At 27.2% G+C, this 19,624-nt stretch overlaps 2 protein-coding genes and 2 pseudogenes across 2 annotated transcripts; 2 read left to right on the top strand and 2 right to left on the bottom strand.

The window, feature by feature from the left end:
* Nucleotides 1–1,025: 1,025 nt before the first annotated feature.
* Nucleotides 1,026–2,129, bottom strand: LOC149511865 (expansin-A25-like). Its single transcript, XM_089753627.1, has 2 exons — nucleotides 1,967–2,129; nucleotides 1,026–1,645 (listed from the first exon to the last, which is right to left on the bottom strand). Exons 1-2 carry the CDS (start codon nucleotides 2,127–2,129, stop codon nucleotides 1,026–1,028), a joined length of 783 nt encoding a protein of 260 aa, XP_089609753.1.
* Nucleotides 2,130–6,019: 3,890 nt separating this feature from the next.
* On the top strand, nucleotides 6,020–8,403 carry LOC149511864 (F-box protein At5g39250 pseudogene; annotated as a pseudogene).
* Nucleotides 8,404–10,100: 1,697 nt separating this feature from the next.
* LOC149511863 (expansin-A25-like) lies at nucleotides 10,101–11,206 on the bottom strand. Its single transcript, XM_089753709.1, has 2 exons — nucleotides 11,044–11,206; nucleotides 10,101–10,720 (listed from the first exon to the last, which is right to left on the bottom strand). Exons 1-2 carry the CDS (start codon nucleotides 11,204–11,206, stop codon nucleotides 10,101–10,103), a joined length of 783 nt encoding a protein of 260 aa, XP_089609835.1.
* An 84-nt stretch (nucleotides 11,207–11,290) lies between these two features.
* LOC149511862 (F-box protein At5g39250 pseudogene) lies at nucleotides 11,291–18,748 on the top strand (annotated as a pseudogene).
* The last annotated feature ends 876 nt before the right edge of the window (nucleotides 18,749–19,624 follow it).

Below are 19,624 nucleotides of genomic sequence, written 5' to 3'. Positions count from 1 at the left end.
ATCGTATTGACACATTATACACAAATCAATTTTTTTTTTTATCGAACTTAATTTTTGCTAAAATTTTAAATAATATCATTTTTTTTTTTTTTATCATTCGATTATGTTGTATTTAAAATTGTTACGTTAACATGCTAACCATACAAGGTCCTTTTATCCTTTTTGTATGTGTTTTCTTTGAAAAAAATAGACTACCAAGGATTTGCCAGGATAACCAGTGATCCAACATGCACCCTAAAGGCGAGATTTGTGTCAGCATCACCTTCCTTTGGTGCCCTGGTGGAATGACTATTTCGTCACTCCATTCCCAAATAACACTCCCATAGTCTTGAATTAAGTTTCAGGCTTAATGAAACCCGAAGGCCAAAACTAAGAGGTGCCATCTTTGCTATAGATAATAATCCTATGGCAGGGGGCTAGGTGTCCAAGCATGAGCTATTATCCACCCAACACAAGAGCTTCGCTGTAGGGGTAAAAACTTCATCCTAGTAGCTAATAGCACGTACGATTCCCGGATGAATTGAGAAAAATGCAAACTTGAAGTCTGAAGACATGAAAATTGCTCAATTGTTGCCATAAACAGTCATTAGGTTCCAACCAAAGCTTTTGTTTGAGTATATTAACCAATACAATTTTATCACTATATATTTTTATTTACTCGATGAATATTTCCATACCCTTTATTTAATTACTTTTTAACCAAATTAAATCTTATAATGATGAATTGCACATGTTCAAAAATAAGTTGTTCCTGAGATGATGCTTAATTAAAATGAATTGAAACTGTTCAACTTTTGAGTTTCATGGTTGGGGTTTGATTTGGTTTGAAGTGATCTCAATACAAAAGTGAATCAAATGCAGTTGGAAGTCAATTTGTAAAAATGAGGTACAATTTTGCTAATGGTTTGCTTTGGTTCCACAAAGGGAACACCAAAACACGTCCCAAATTTGCATAAAAAAGCATGCACGCTCAAGGGTAATGCATAATGCAGGAATTCCACCACTACATTGTAAAGAAAATTTTCCTAGAAGTTCTTTTTCCCATCAAAAGTTTGACCAAACTGCCAATTAGCCGGTGCCACGTTATCGAACTCCACCATTTTCCCGTCGCTGGTAGTCACCTGAAATGATAAGCTCTGCCCTGTTAGGTTTGTTCCAGTCTGCCAATTCACTCCCCAGTTGCGGCTCATCTGAATCCACCCAGTTCCTGAGCCCTTGATTTTAACATCCTTAATATCACCAGCACCTCCAACATTGTACATCAATATCTCAGTCCAGTACGGGTTTCCCTGGACCTGGAATTGAACCCCACCTTTCTTGGAACACAAGACACGTCGGTACATGACAGGGATGATTCCAGCTTTGTATTGTGCTAGTTTTGTAAACATTGGCATTGATAGATCAAAGTGTTTTAATGGGGGATTGCACCAGTTTCCATCAGGTTTTGAGTAATTTGGAGGGCAAAAATTTGTTGCAGTCACTTTGATGGTACCAGCATTTGGATAACACCATTGAGGGTTATTCACACACTTGATTTCAAAACAAGCACCACAGGTAAGTCCATTGTTAAATAGAGCTGTGCTAAGGGCTGTCGTCTCGAGTCCATACCCTTGTTTGAATAGATCACCATATCCACAAGCTCCTTCTACAATGATCATATATAATTTAACAATTATCTAATTTAAATAAAATAATAATTCATATATCTGTATCTATTTATTTCATATCTAACATGTCTAAAATATAAAATTATTATATTATAATTCATATCCACACATCAAATACAAAACATATTTGTTTTATTTATTAAAATTTTAAATCATATCAATTTCATATACATATATATATATTCATATCACGTTTAAAATTGTTTGAACTAAATATTAATGATAAAAGATTGTAGCATTTAGTCATGAAAGAAGTAATAGTAGCAAATACATGTATAAAAATATAATGATAAACTTACCCATGGTTTCTTTACCACCCATATCACCATAGAACGTTGCATGTGCATCATACCAATTGGCATCAATATTTTGACTGCCAAAATGTATTTGCCTCTTGCCCATGGCTGCAGCCAAATAGACCATGAAAATGAGAAATGAAAATAAACTCTTAAGGCTAGCCATTGCTGAAAAAAATATATAGAAAAATTAAATTAAATTAAATCGAAACTTTGATAAAAAGTGAGTCCAAGGACTGATATATAAATAATGATCAAGGTAAGATATAAAAGGAAAGGAAAATGAAAATTCAGAATAAGAAATGAATGAGGAAATTAAGAAAGAAATTAAATGTTGTCTATAATTTTGGAAAAAACAGCAAATTATTCATTCATGTCTTCTCTCTAATTCTTGTTTTTAGTCAATGTGACTAAAACTATTCGTTTATTAATTTTAACTAGTTTGCAACCTGTGCAATACACAGATTATTATTTTTATATATATAATTATATATGAAAATAACATACTTAATAAAAAATATAAATTTTATACATACATATATCCAAGTAATATCTAAGAAAATAAAACTTTTAAAATATTCAATGAGTAATATTGTTAAAGAAAAGAAAGTGAATGTATCTTATAGAAAAATTTTGAATTTACTCAAGATTACTTTATTAATTTTGCATTATTTATTTTTATTTTAATTTAAGATAAGTTATTTATTCTTTAAAAAAAATTTTATTTGTTAGATTTATAATAATAACTTACTTGCATATAATTATTAATCCAAATCTTTTATAAATCTATAAAAGCGACAGCCTTTGATAAAAAAGCAAATAGTCCAATGTGGATAGTTTACATTTTTGACATATGGATAGGTTTAAAAATCACAATGTGTTCTCTAATAAATGTATTTTATTTATTTAAAACATTTTTATTATTTTTTATAGTAACATTTTTATTACTTAAAAAATAATTAATTAGACTAAAAATAATAATTAATTAGACTAAATTAATTACATTTATTACATTTTAAATATACATGAAAATTTTACCTTATATGAATAAGTTACAATTAATTTGATAAATAATATAGATAAAAAAAGAAACTAAATAAAAGGCTAATTACTCATGAATCTATTTCCACATTTTCTTATTACTTATGAAAAATTAAATGAAATTTAATGTAGTAAATAAAAAATAAAAATGAGTCATTTAATGAGTTGACAATAATGATATAATTAAATTAGGGAAGATTTTATTTTAAAAAAAAAAAAAAGACAACATATTAGACAAGAATTCAAAATTTATAATTTTGAAGGAAAAACTACATTAGTTTCATTTTTTTTATTACTTATTATATTAGACAGTTAATAATAGTAACTTTTTAATATATTTACAATAATGCTTCTTGATAATAATATAAATACAAATGTTCTTTCAAAAAAAATTATGCGAACTGAATTTTACTATTCCCCATTCATAACACAAATCTAAAACTTTAAATGTTCAAATAAGTAATATCTGATAATTAATTTTTTGAATTGAAAACAATAGCAATTTTCTTGACCTTAAAATTTTGAAATTACATAATATTTTTAAATATTTGATAGAAATTAAAACTTCACTTTCCAACGCTATAAAAAAAATGAGCATGTTAAATATATTCATGTATTTAGTATGCCAATATAAATCTTTCGATATTTTACTCATAAAATTTTTTTAAAGTTAATAATGCTATATATAATGAATATTATAGTTGCTTGCTTACCTGAGCATAACATAATGTTATGTATAATATACAGGTGATAATTTTAATTTACAATAATTTTTTAAATAAAAAATAAAAATTTTAAATACTAATAATTTATTAACAATAATAATATATAAGAGTAATTACATCAAAAAGATTCGAACAAAAAAGATTAGAATTAGTAGTAATGCTCATTTAATCTCTAAGCACCTTTAAAATAAAAGGCAATGAAAATAGAATCAATGAAAATTTTGATTGAGATATCATTATGCATACAAATATTTAAATATATGAGTAGTAAATTTCTTTTTTATTAGAATTTGTAATTAAATTTTTATTTATATATTCTTTTGGGTTAATAATTAGACATATTTACTAAATTTAAGCCAAAATTTATAATATCATTAAAAGTTAAATGTAATGGATAATTAAAAAAATAACTATAATTAATTTAGTCAAAATTATTTTAAAATAAATATGTATTAAATCAAATAAAATGTACTAATCAAAAGACATGTGATACTAACTTAGATTAGCCACATGTAAAAAAGATAGATCAACCACAAAATTAGATATTTTTTATTATATATACAGGTATATAAAAATTAGTGTTATTTATCAAAAAAAATATCAGCCTATTTTATTTTGAAAAACGTTATATTTTATAATTTTGACAAAAATTTTTTTAATGATAAAATATGTTGTTAGTATTATCATAAAAAATTAAACTTATCAACCTCAATATATATTTAACTTAATAATTTATTATGCATAGTTAACTTTTCTTTGCCACTGTATATGACAATATATTAAAAATAATAAAAGCTCACATTTGGATTTTACTTTTCTCAAATCTTATATAAATATATAAAAGCCAACGTGTTCGGGAAAAAAGAAAAAAATTGTATGTGAAAATATTAACACGTGAACAGTCTTAAAAATCACCACATAACATCTAATAAATGTATTTTATTTTATTTAATATGTTTTTAATTTAAAAATATTTCAAAAAACTAAATTGATTATATTTATGTTTTTCTTATTAACCTTAAATTACTCTCAATTCAATTCATATTAAAGTAATAAATTCTCAAAGAGCTATATATTTTTTTGGCTAATCAACTATGATTCCAAGCTATTGGAGAATTGATCTGATCGCAATTTTGAATATGAAATTCAAAGGAATCTAATAAAAAATAGTATTTTAAATTATAAAACTATAATAAAATATATGATCAACCAACATTTATAATTTGACGGTGCATTGCTGTAAATTTTTTTTTTTTAATATATTTGTTTCTTTACACAATCTACCAACTTGTACAAATGCCTATAAATTTAATTTTCTTAGATTTGAGTTAAACGGAACTTTCCTAATTGATCTAAATTTAGTTTTTCTTTTTCTTTTTTTTTCAAATTGGGCTTCACAAAGATTTGTAACAGTCTAATAAGTGCCCCAATGCTCCGAATTACATGTGGCAAACCTTAATACATGTTATAAATTAGATATTATTATTGTAATTAAATGAATCTGAAATGTAATTTGTTTGATTTGGGATTAAGTCCATAAATTAGAGATGTCAATTGAGAGAGTATAGAGTGGATAAAGTATTTTTCATTTTTATTTTTGAATTTTTATATTATATTCATTTTTGTGCTTATGCCTTGGATATTTCAAATATATCTTTATCTTCACAAGTATTTAATAAGTATGGATAATTTTCATTCAATAATTTTTAAAAAAATTATTTTTTAATTTAAAAATAATAATAATAACCACAATGTCATATCTATCATTATCTCCATTTAGATTAAAAAAAAAAAAAAAAAAAAAACCAAATTCTCCATTGGGTAACATAAAGTTGGCATCCCTACAAACCATTTATAATTCACCATGGGTTTAGTGATAGATTACCAGAAATTTTGAAGTTATTTCAAATGGCCCGTTGGGAATGAAAGGTAATAGAGTTGGAGTTAAGCTCTCCTACCATAGATTTATGTTATGGTGTCAATGTAAGTTGACTTTGTACGAATTGCATTTGTATTTAGAGGTTATTGACCTGATCGGATTGTTTTCCAGTAGAATATGCAAGTTACTAACCTGGGGAGTTAAAAAAACTGGTGTTTATCATCTTTTTCAAGGACTTGTTTAGGACATACCTTGTTGCCTGAAAGAATATTTTAGTTTTGGAGGAGGTTAGGATGCCTTTTTTATATTATCTTTTCTGTTAAATGCATCATTACATGTTGCTGTTTTCTGTTTTCATAATATTGATATCTTGCGGCTTGATATTTGTGCAGCCTTTTTGTTTTGAACTTAATGGTGACCCACAGATACGTTGGAATTTAAAACTTAGTTCTGTCTCTTTAGCAGGAATCCATCAGCTATTATTTCCTTAACACCTGCTGATGCTATAAATGATTGCAATTTGCCGGAGTAAACTGTCATTTGGCTTTTGATAGTCATTTTGCAATCTGAAAATATCATGTGAAGAAGCTTTGAAGGTTGATTTTCCTTTATTAGATGGCATAGACCTTGCAGCTTGCATGGTGGTCTGCAAGCAATGGAGACACATAGCTAGAGATGATTACTTTTGGATATGTTTATGTGCAAAGAGATGGCTTTCCATTTGCAAGCTGCCCAACCCTCCTATTGTAACGTACTACAAACTGTATCAAACCTTTTAAAAACGGAAGCATCAGCGAACTCTTCTCCCTCCAAGACTTTCCTTTGATGATTTGATTTGGAATTCTTCATTGACGTTTGGACTGAAGATAAATTGATTTTCTCTGAAGTTGTCCCTGGCCCTGTCCTCCAGATTGGAATCAAGATCCCACCTGCTGGAATCGGTAACATGCTTAAGTTTCATCTTAAGGGTCCTGAGTAAAGATGACCTCACCTGTTGACCCAAGGTTCGCTGTTCCTTGGAGCCAGACTGCGAGTGTTTCAGTGCTTGTGGGGCGGAAGGACAACAATATGGTTGCCTGCATAATTAATGAGTCACTGTTTGATTATATAGATCATGCGGCTTCTAGGGCCCTAGCCTTGACTTCTCTCCCAACTATCCGTTTACTTCGGGAATCCGGGCTTGGATCTCTTTGCTTTTTGTGGAAGATGGAAATGATGGTGTGAATGGATTCAAATAGCGGTGCAACAGCAGTATAGTGGCCACTATTTAGTGGAATCGGCACCCACCATCACCGCTATTCAACCGATATTGGATATGAAGAAAATTCACATCTTTAGCAGTTCATTGGACCGCAAAAAAAAGCCTAATAGTGGGATGCAATTGGCCCTATTTATGTTTTTTTTATGAAGAATTTTTTTTCATCATTAAGCATTAAAATTTCAAAATTTAACAAAGTAAAACCCTAAACACAAAAAAGAAATTCTAGATTTATAATGATTCAATATAAAAAAGGCTCAATCAAAAATCAAGAAAAATTAATTGAAATCAATTAATAATAAAACACTTAAATTTACGTTTTCTTCCTTGTTTAAGTGTCTGCAAATTTGCATTATATACAACTTAAAAAAACTTAAACTTTAGAGAGATTTTGCTTGAAACTTTAAAATTTTAAAAACCCATCTATGAGAACTCTGTGGACAAGGGTTTGGGACTGTGTCGGTTGGATCAAAGAAGAAATCAGATGAGTCATTAGGTGGAAAGTTGGATGAGGGTGGAAGGTTGAATGCTGGTTGGTTGCAATGGCTGATGGATCATTTGAGAGAATGGAAGAAAGCAGGGGTTGAGAAAAAAACAAAAAAAGTTTGAGTGGAAAGATTTGAAAGATATTCAGTCGATTTTCTTGAGTACTCCCGTTGGGGCTTTAAACACTAATATGTAATAAATTAGCATGCTCGATAGAACTGAGTTGATTAGAGTCACTCTTCCTCCAAAAGACAAATATTTTTTTTTCCACATCGCAAGCCTAAACTGCACCTTGTTTATGATTAGGGTCCAAACTCTAATCCTTCTAGGATTAGCACCTATCAAAACACACCTAAATATTTGAGTGTAGTGGGGAGTTTGGTGGGCATTAAGTTCGGTCAATTCTTGACCAAACAAAAAAAAAAATTTAAAAAATTTAGAGGCAAATTTTTGAGAAAAAATAATTAGTTAAAATTAAAAAGTTTTGAGAATTAATTTTGACTGAAAAAATTGAGATAAAAGAGTTTAATGTAAATTTGAGAGTTATATTATATTATAATTTAGATGAAAAAAATAAAATAGTAAATGATTAATATATTAATTTGATTTTTGATATCTATTTTTATTGGGATTTTATTAATGATTTTATTGTTTTAATATTTGTATGTTGTTAATTTTTTAAATGTGAATATTTTACTATAATATTAAAAAATTATAAATAATTTTTTATATAAATAAAATAAGATAAAGTGTCATTAATTACTTTAAAAATCATGAAAAAAAATTTTATGATTATAATTATAATTATTATGTTTTATAGCAAGTTAGGTAAATTTAAAAAAAATTCACGATCGTGATAACTGTAATGATCACGATGATATTCGTTATATTCACAATTGTAATAAACGCAACGCGATGGAAAATATGTCTGCGATCGTAATTTAAATCCTTGGGTGTGATCGATGTTTTTGGCATTGAAATGGAATTTTGTGATGCTGCCAATTCCGAAGAAGAGGCATTGTGGCTATTTGACACGCTTGATCGGAAATGAATGGAGGAAGCTTTTGTAGCCTGGCACAGGAAAGAAATGAACTGGAAAGGTAATAATATGTTCAGCCTTCACTGTGCTTTTCATTGGGGATGCTCTTCCCTTGCCTTCTGGCTCAAGTGACATCATTTTGTCGCATGTTCATAAGTTAATTTGTACATTCAGATCTTTGTATTCATTCTAATAAATAAATATGAAGAGTTCCTGTATTTAACTTCTGCATATTCTATAGATCTCATCATTCTTTTGAATGACAATATCAGCTTGTTTGTTGACTGGTCAAGCCAATGCGGACAAGCACTGAATATAGTAGCAATTTCTGCTTTTGACTTATTTTGCCTCAGTTTTTGGTATACAAGTCATTTGCCTCAGTATGCTTCTGACAAAGAGGCTGTGTTACACTAATTAGCATATGATTTTGACTACCCAAAAAAATTATTAATTAAATTATTAGTAAATAAACTCTTGATGATTTTGATGGGTGCTTGTTCGAAAGACAGGTATTGTTGACCTTCCATGTACCCGAAAAAAAAGAAACACTATTAATAGATTTGATCTGTTATAATTTGTGTATCAGTATTGTTTTTTAATCCTATCAAACACGTGTTAAACATAAAAATTATCGTATCATAATCATATCCACACATTATATACAAATCAATTTTCTTTTTATTTTTATCAAACTCATATATAGTTTTTATTAAAATTTTAAATTATATCATTTTAGTATTTTTTTTTTATCATTCATTATGTTGTATTTAAAATTGGTAGGTTAACATGCTAACCATGCAAGGTCCTTTTATCCTTTTTGTATGTGTTTTCTTTGAAAAAAATAAGACTACCAAGGATTTGCCAGGATGATCAGTGATCCAACATGCACCATGAACAAAATAGGCGAGATTTGTGTCAGCATCACCTTCCTTTGGTGCCCTGGTGGAATGACTATTTCGTCACTCCATTCCAAAATAACACTCCTATAGTCTTGAATTAAGTTGCAGGCTTAATGAAACCCGAAGGCCAAAACTAAGAGGTGCCATCTTTGCTATAGATAATAATCCTATGGTAGGGAGCTAGGTGTCCAAGCATTAGCTATTGTCCACACAACACGAGCTTCTGCTGTAGGGGTTAAAAACTTCATCTTAGTAGCTAATAACCCGTACGATTCCCAGATGAATTGAGAAAAATGCGAACTTGAAGTCTGAAGACATGTAAATTGCTCAAATGTTGCCATAAACAGTCATTAGGTTCCAACCAAAGCTTTTGTTTGAGTATATTAACCGATACAATTTTATCACTATATATTTTATAAAATATATATATTTTTATATACACACCGAATATTTCCATATCCTTTATTTAATTACTTTTTAACCAAATTAAATCTTATAATGATGAATTGCACATGTTCAAAAATAAGTTGTACTAGGGGTGATGCTTAATTAAAATGAATTAAAACTGTTTAACTTTTGAATTTCACGGTTGGGATTTGATTTGGTTTGAAGTTATCTCAATACAAAAGTGAATCAAATGCAGTTGGCTGTCAATTTTGTAAAAATGGGATACAATTTTGCTAATGGTTTGCTTTAGTTCCATAGAGGGAACACCAAAACACATCACAATTTTGCATAAAAAATCATGCACACTCAAAAGTAATGCATAATATGCAGGAATTCCACCACTACATTGTAAAGAAAATTTTCCTAGAAGTTACTTTTCCCGTCAAAAATTTGACCAAACTGCCAATTAGCCGGTGCCACGTTATCGAACTCCACCATTTTCCCATCACTGGTAGTCACCTGTAATGATAAGCTTTGCCCTGTTAGCTTTGTTCCAGTCTGCCAATTCACTCCCCAGTTACGGCTCATCTGTATCCACCCTGTTCCTGAGCCCTTGATTTTAACATCCTTAATATCACCAGCACCGCCAACATTGTACATCAACACCTCAGTCCAGTTAGGGTTTCCCTGGACCTGGAATTGAACCCCACCTTTCTTGGAACACAAGACACGTCGGTACATGACAGGGATGATTCCAGCTTTGTATTGTGCTAGTTTTGTGAACATTGGCATTGATAGATCAAAGTGTTTTAATGGGGGATTGCACCAGTTTCCATCAGGTTTTGAGTTACTTGGAGGGCAAAAATTTGTTGCAGTCACTATGATGGTACCAGCATTTGGATAACACCATTGAGGGTTATTCACACACTTGATTTCAAAACATGCACCACAGGTAAGTCCATTGTTGAATAGAGCTGTGCTAAGGGCTGTGGTCTCGAGTCCATACCCTTGTTTGAATAGATCACCGTATCCACAAGCTCCCCCTTCGATGATTATATATAATTTAATGGTTATCTAATTTGAATAAAATAATAATTCGTATATCTGTATCTATTTATTTCATATTTAACATATATAAAATATAAAAATTATTGTATCATAATTCATATTCACACGTCAAATATAAAATATATATTTCTTATTTATTAAAATTTTAAATCGTTCATATACAAATATATATATATATATCTTTTTGTATCACGTTTAAAATTGTTTGAACTAAATATTAATGATAAAATATTGCACTTTACTCATGAAAGAAGTAATAGTAGCAAATACCTGGATAAAAATATAATGATAAACTTACCCATGGTTTCTTGACCACCCATATCACCATAGAACGTTGCATGTGCATCATACCAATTTGCATCAATATTTTGACTGCCAAAATGTATTTGCCTCTTGCCTCTGGCTGCGGCCAAATAGACCATAAAAATGAGAAATGAAAAGAAACTCTTAAGGCTAGCCATTGCTAAAAAGAAAAAACAGAAAAATTAAATAAATTAAATCAAAGCTTTGATAAAAAGCTGAGTCCAAGAACTGATATATAAATAATGGTCAAGGTAAGATATAAAAGAAAAGGAAAATGAAAATTCAAAATAAGAAATGAATGAGGAAATTAAGAAAGAAATTAAATGTTGTCTATAATTTTGGAAAAAACAGCAAATTATTCATTCATGTCTTCTCTCTAATTCTTGTTTTTAGTCAATGTGACTAAAACTATTCATTTATTAATTTTAACTAGTTTGCAACCTGTGCAATACACAGATTATTATTTTTATATATATAATTATATATGAAAATAACATACTTAATAAAAAATATAAATTTTATATATACATATATCCAAGTAATATCTAAGAAAATAAAACTTTTAAAATATTCAATGAGTAATATTGTTAAAGAAAAGAAAGTGAATGTATCTTACAGAAAAATTTTGAATTTACTCAAGATTACTTTATTAATTTTGCATTATTTATTTTTATTTTAATTTAAGATAAGTTATTTATTCTTTAAAAAAAATTTTATTTGTTAGATTTATAATAATAACTTACTTGCATATAATTATTAATCCAAATCTTTTATAAATCTATAAAAGCGAGAGCCTTTGATAAAAAAGCAAATAGTCCAATGTGGATAGTTTACATTTTTGACATATGGATAGGTTTAAAAATCACAATGTGTTCTCTAATAAATGTATTTTATTTATTTAAAACATTTTTATTATTTTTTATAGTAACATTTTTATTACTTAAAAAATAATTAATTAGACTAAAAATAATAATTAATTAGACTAAATTAATTACATTTATTGCATTTTAAATATATATGAAAATTTTACCTTATATGAATAAGTTACATTTAATTTGATAAATAATATAGATAAAAAAAGAAACTAAATAAAAGGCTAATTACTCATGAATCTATTTCCACATTTTCTTATTACTTATGAAAAATTAAATGAAATTTAATGTAGTAAATAAAAAATAAAAATGAGTCATTTAATGAGTTGACAATAATGATATAATTAAATTAGGGAAGATTTTATTTTTTAAAAAAAAAGACAACATATTAGACAAGAATTCAAAATTTATAATTTTGAAGGAAAAACTACATTAGTTTCATGTTTTTTTATTACTTATTATATTAGACAGTTAACAATAGTAACTTTTTAATATATTTACAATAATGCTTCTTGATAATAATATAAATACAAATGTTCTTTCAAAAAAAATTATGCGAATTGAATTTTACTATTCCCCATTCATAACACAAATCTAAAACTTTAAATGTTCAAATAAGTAATATCTGATAATTAATTTTTTGAATTGAAAACAATAGCAATTTTCTTGACCTTAAAATTTTGAAATTACATAATATTTTTAAATATTTGATAGAAATTAAAACTTTACTTTCCAACGTTATAAAAAAATGAGCATGTTAAATATATTCATGTATTTAGTATGCCAATATAAATCTTTCAATAATTTACTCATACAATTTTTTTAAAGTTAATAATGTTATATATAATGAATATTATAGTTGCTTGCTTACCTGAGCATAGCATAATGTTATGTATAATATACAGGTGATAATTTTAATTTACAATAATTTTTTAAATAAAAAATAAAAATTTTAAATACTAATAATTTATTAACAATAATAATATATAAGAGTAATTACATCAAAAAGATTCGAACAAAAAAGATTAGAATTAGTAGTAATGCTCATTTAATCTCTAAGCACCTTTAAAATAAAAGGCAATGAAAATAGAATCAATGAAAATTTTGATTGAGATATCATTATGCATACAAATATTTAAATATATGAGTAGTAAATTTCTTTTTTATTAGAATTTGTAATTAAAATTTTATTTCTATATTCTTTTGGGTTAATAATTAGACATATTTACTAATTTTAAGCCAAAATTTATAATATCATTAAAAGTTAAATGTATTGGATAATTAAAAAAATAACTATAATTAATTTAGTCAAAATTATTTTAAAATAAATATGTATTAAATCAAATAAAATGTACTAATCAAAAGACATGTGATACTAAATTAGATTAGCCACATGTGAAAAAGATAGATCAACCACAAAATTAGATAATTTTTTATTATATATACGGGTATTTAAAAATTAGTGTTATTTATCAAAAAAAATATCAGACTATTTTATTTTGAAAAACGTTATATTTTATAATTTTGACAAAAAATTTTTTAATGATAAAATATGTTGTTAGTATTATCATAAAAAATTAAACTTATCAACCTCAATATATATTTAACTTAATAATTTATTATGCATACTTAACTTTTCTTTGCCACAGTATATGCCAATATATTAAAAATAATAAAAGCTCACATTTGGATTTAACTTTTCTCAAATCTTATATAAATATATAAAAGCCAAACGTGTTTGGGAAAAAAGAAAAAAATTGTATGTGAAAATATTAACACGTGAACAGTCTTAAAAATCACCACATAATATCTAATAAATGTATTTTATTTTATTTAATATGTTTTTAATTTAAAAATATTTCAAAAAACTAAATTGATTATATTTATGTTTTTATTATTAACCTTAAATTACTCTCAATTCAATTCATATTAAAATTTTAAAAATTTCTTTATTTGAAAAATTAAATCAATCAATATATAATTAATAAATTAATAAATACTAAAATTATAATTATAAAATAGTTGATTGTCTAATCAATTATTTGATACATTTTGTATTTGATTAAATATAATATCCAGTAATTAATATATTTTATGAATAAATATATAAAGCAAATATAATTCAAAAAACTAAATTAATTATATTTTTATTTTTATTTTTGATTTTAAATCACTCTCAATTCAATTTATATTAAAAGTATTAAAATTTAACATCACAAAAAAAAAAGAACCTAATTTTGGTTTATTGCATGATGAAAAGAATATCACAACAATGAGAAAAAATATTATAGGAATGTAATTTCTTTCTTAAACATCCCAAAACACATTTATTTATAGGATGGGTCTTAAAAATAATTATGGGATGATTTGTAAATTTTGAATGTCTAATTGACTAAAATGAATTTAAGAACCAAATCAAGATTAGTAATAATATTTTAAATTAAGAGTAATTTATACTTGACAATTAGAATAACCAAACATATTATGTATTTAATCTATTTGGGAGAAATGAAAAAATAAGGATCTTGAAATTAGTGTAATAATGATAATAAATTTCATTTTATTTGATATATTTCAAAATTAATTTTAATTGATTTGATCATCTATTAATCATTTTATAATCAATATATATACATAGATGAAAAAGTCAAGTAAATAAATAGGTCAATAGATTAAAAAATTGGAAAGTGAAAATTTTTTTTACGCAAATGTAATTTAAAAGATGAATATTATAATTGAAGAAAGAGAATACAAAATTATTCTATGATTATATAAACTATAATAGAACTAATAATAATAGCCAAAACTTAAAAAGAAATCCAAAATATTAAATTTTCAAGAACTTTTACTTAATTTTCTTAGAACCCAAACAAATTATATAAAGGGAATTTCTTTTAAAAATGACTTTAAAAAAAAATCATTATACAACTATGATGACGAATTAATCTAAAAGATCTTAACACAAAAAAAAAAAAAAACCAATGCCCAAAATAATACAAACTCAAACATAATATAACATCACAAACAAAAAAAAAAAAAACCCAAGTTAGGTTTACTGCATGATAAAAAGAATATCACGACAATGAGAAAAAAAAATATTGTAGGGATGTAATTTCTTTCTTAAGCATTCCAAAACACATTTATTTATAGGATGGGTCTTAAAAATAATTATGGGATAATTTGTAAATTTTGAATGTCTAATTGACTAAAATGAATTTAAGAACCAAAACAAGATTAGTAATAGTATTTTAAATTAAGAGTAATTTATGCTTAACAATTAGAATAATCAAACATATTATGTATTTAATCTATTTGGGAGAAATGAAAAAATAAGGATCTTGAAATTAGTGTAATAATGATAATAAAATTAAATTTATTTGATATATTCCAAAATTAATTTTAATTGATTTGATCATCTATTAATCATTTTTAAAACCAATATATATACATATTAAACTTATACATAGCTTAAAAGGTCAAGTAAATAAATAGGTCAATAGATTAAAAATTTGGAAAGTGAAACTTATTTTTTACACAAATGTAATTTGAGAGTTGAATATTATAATTAAAAAAAGAGAATACAAAATTATTCTATGATAATAGCAATTAAAGATTTATTACTTTCAATATGAATTTAATTGAGAGTAATTTAAAGTAAATAATAATAGAAAATCAAAATAATTAATTTAATATTTTTACAAATAATTCAAATAAAATAAAGTATAGGACATATGGCGATTTCTCAATATCGTCCGCATGTCAATAATATAGGCCATCCACATTGGACATTTTTCTTTTTCACCGAATGTTTTGGTTTTTATATATTTATATAAGATACACCTAGGGCATTAAATAACAATAATTTACTTAACAAAAAAAAATAAGGCTTTTTAATATTAGGGTTTAACCTTTCAAAGAAGATTGTATTATATAAATTATCTCTCTCTCTCTCTCTCTCTCTCTCTCTCTCTCTCTCTCTCTCTCTCTCTCTCTCTCTCACACACACACACACACACACACATATATATATATATATATATTATAATAAAAAATGTGAGTACCTCCCGAAATGTAAATTATTCTAAAAACAAGAATTCTTTCTGTAAATCATTTAATAAAGAAAAGGTCTTAGAACTTTAAGTTTTTAAGTTAAATCCCACTATATGAAGTTTGGTTTAATTTTATGTTGAATTTATTTATTTATTTTCTAATTTGTTGATTGATTATTTAATAGTTTTTGTATATATAAATGTAATGCTTTATTATAATTATAAATTCTCTTATACTTATTATTTCTTAAAAAAATACTTTAAAAAATTTCCTTACTAGTTAGTTTTATTTTATTCCCCTTATTTTGTGTATCAAAGATTATTATTAGGCTCATTTATTGAGGATCAAAATCTGTGATTACATTGAAGATAAGTCAAAGAGATTCTAGGAAATCATGCTAAAATTTTCAATTTAGGGATACTTATTAGATTTATTGGTACATCAGATAAAAGAAAAAATTATTATTCTCTTTTGTGCAACTCAAGTTATGGTAACCGATTTAATCAAAGATTTCGCATATAGCTAGTAGCCTAGAATGATCCTAACAAATTGCAACTGTTAATTTGTAACAATGAACCAAATTGAAGTTATGGTGTCATCATTTGTTGGAATCAAAAGTTCTGCGATATTGGGATAAATAAAATGTTAAAAATTTTAAAGTAATAAATTCTCAAAGAGCTATGTATTTTTTTGGCTAATCAACTATGATTCCAAGCTATTGGAGAATTGATCTGATCGCAATTTTGAATATGAAATTCAAAGGAATCTAATAAAAAATAATATTTTAAATTATAAAACTATAATAAAATATATGATCAACCAACATTTATAATTTGACGGTGCATTGCTGTAAGTTTTTTTTTTTAATGTATTTGTTTCTTTACACAAACTAAGAACTTGTACAAATGCCTATAAATTTAATTTTCTTGATTTGAGTTAAACGGAACTTTCCTAATTGATCTAAATTTAGCTTTTCTTTTTCTTTTTTTTTCAAATTGGGCTTCACAAAGATTTGTAACAGTCTAATAAGTGCCCCTATGCTCCGAATCACATGTGGCAAACCTTAATACATGTTATAAATTAGATATTATTATTGTAATTAAATGAATCTTAAATGTAATTTGTTTGATTTGGGATTAAGTCCATAAATTAGAGATGTCAATTGAGAGAGTATAGAGTGGATAAAGTATTTTTCATTTTTATTTTTGAATTTTTATATTATATTCATTTTTGTGCTTATGCCTTGGATATTTCAAATATATCTTTATCTTCACAAGTATTTAATAAGTATGGATAATTTTCATTCAATAATTTAAAAAAAATTATTTTTTAATTTAAAAATAATAATAATAACCACAATGTCATATCTATCATTATCTCCATTTAGATAAAAAAAAAAAAAAAAAAAAAAAAAAAAAAAAAAAAAAACCAAATTCTCCATTGGGTAGCATAAAGTTGGCATCCCCACAAACCATTTATAATTCACCATGGGTTTAGTGATAGATTACCAGAAATTTTGAAGTTATTTCAAATGGCCCGTTGGGAATGAAAGGTAATAGAGTTGGAGTTAAGCTCTCCTACCATAGATTTATGTTATGGTGTCAATGTAAGTTGACTTTGTACGAATTGCATTTGTATTTAGAGGTTATTGACCTGATCGGATTGTTTTCCAGTAGAATATGCAAGTTACTAACCTGGGGAGTTAAAAAAACTGGTGTTTATCATCTTTTTCAGGGACTTGTTTAGGACATACCTTGTTGCCTGAAAGAATATTTTAGTTTTGGAGGAGGTTAGGATGCCTTTTTTATATTATCTTTTCTGTTAAATGCATCATTACATGTTGCTGTTTTCTGTTTTCATAATATTGATATCTTGCCGCTTGATATTTGTGCAGCCTTTTTGTTTTGAACTTAATGGTGACCCACAGATACGTTGGAATTTAAAACTTAGTTCTGTCTCTTTAGCAGGAATCCATCAGCTATTATTTCCTTAACACCTGCTGATGCTATAAATGATTGCAATTTGCCGGAGTAAACTGTCACTTGGCTTTTGATAGTCATTTTGCAATCTGAAAATATCATGTGAAGAAGCTTTGAAGGTTGATTTTCCTTTATTAGATGGCATAGACCTTGCAGCTTGCATGGTGGTCTGCAAGCAATGGAGACACATAGCTAGAGATGATTACTTTTGGATATGTTTATGTGCAAAGAGATGGCCTTCCATTTGCAAGCTGCCCAACCCTCCTATTGTAACGTACTACAAACTGTATCAAACCTTTTAAAAACGGAAGCATCAGCGAACTCTTCTCCCTCCAAGACTTTCCTTTGATGATTTGATTTGGAATTCTTCATTGACGTTTGGACTGAAGATAAATTGATTTTCTCTGAAGTTGTCCCTGGCCTGTCCTCCAGATTGGAATCAAGATCCCACCTGCTGGAATCGGTAACATGCTTAAGTTTCATCTTAAGGGTCCTGAGTAAAGATGACCTCACCTGTTGACCCAAGGTTCGCTGTTCCTTGGAGCCAGACTGCGAGTGTTTCAGTGCTTGTGGGGCGGAAGGACAACAATATGGTTGCCTGCATAATTAATGAGTCACTGTTTGATTATATAGATCATGCGGCTTCTAGGGCCCTAGCCTTGACTTCTCTCCCAACTATCCGTTTACTTCGGGAATCCGGGCTTGGATCTCTTTGCTTTTTGTGGAAGATGGAAATGATGGTGTGAATGGATTCAAATAGCGGTGCAACAGCAGTATAGTGGCCACTATTTAGTGGAATCGGCACCCACCATCTATTCAACCGATATTGGATATGAAGAAAATTCACATTTTTAGCAGTTCATTGGGGCCGCAAAAAAAAGCCTAATAGTGGGACGCAATTGGCCCTATTTATGTTTTTTTTATGAAGAATTTTTTTTCATCATCAAGCATTAAAATTTCAAATTTTAACAAAGTAAAACCCTAAACACAAAAAAAAAAAATTCTAGATTTATAATGATTCAACATAAAAAAGGCTCAATCAAAAATCAAGAAAAATTAATTGAAATCAATTAATAATAAAACACTTAAATTTACGTTTTCTTCCTTGTTTAAGTGTCTGCAAATTTGCATTGTATACAACTTAAAAAAACTTAAACTTTAGAGAGATTTTGCTTGAAACTTTAAAATTTTAAAAACCCATCAATGAGAACTCTGTGGGCAAGGGTTTGGGACTGTGTCGATTGGATCAAAGAAGAAATCAGATGAGTCATTAGGTGGAAAGTTGGATGAGGGTGGAAGGTTGAATGCTGGTTGGTTGCAATGGCTGGTGGATCATTTGCGAGAATGGAAGAAAGCAGGGGTTGAGAAAAAAACAAAAAAAGTTTGAGTGGAAAGATTTGAAAGATATTCAGTCGATTTTCTTGAGTACTCCCGTTGGGGCTTTAAACATTAATATGTAATAAATTAGCAAGCTCGATAGAACTGAGTTGATTAGAGTCACTCTTCCTCCAAAAGACAAATATTTTCTTTTCCACATCGCCTGAACTGCACCTTGTTTATGATTAGGGTCCAAACTCTAATCCTTCTAGGATTAGCACCTATCAAAACAGACCTAAATATTTGAGTGTAGTGGGGAGTTTGGTGGGCATTAAGTTCGGTCAATTCTTGGCCAAAC

Source organism: Durio zibethinus, chromosome 24 (assembly GCF_047325235.1).
Source record: "Durio zibethinus cultivar Kanyao isolate XHJ-2024 chromosome 24, ASM4732523v1, whole genome shotgun sequence".
In the NCBI taxonomy this organism is placed as follows: Eukaryota; Viridiplantae; Streptophyta; class Magnoliopsida; order Malvales; family Malvaceae; genus Durio; species Durio zibethinus.
Note: the sequence above shows the minus strand (reverse complement) of the source record. Positions and strands in the feature narration are given on the sequence as shown.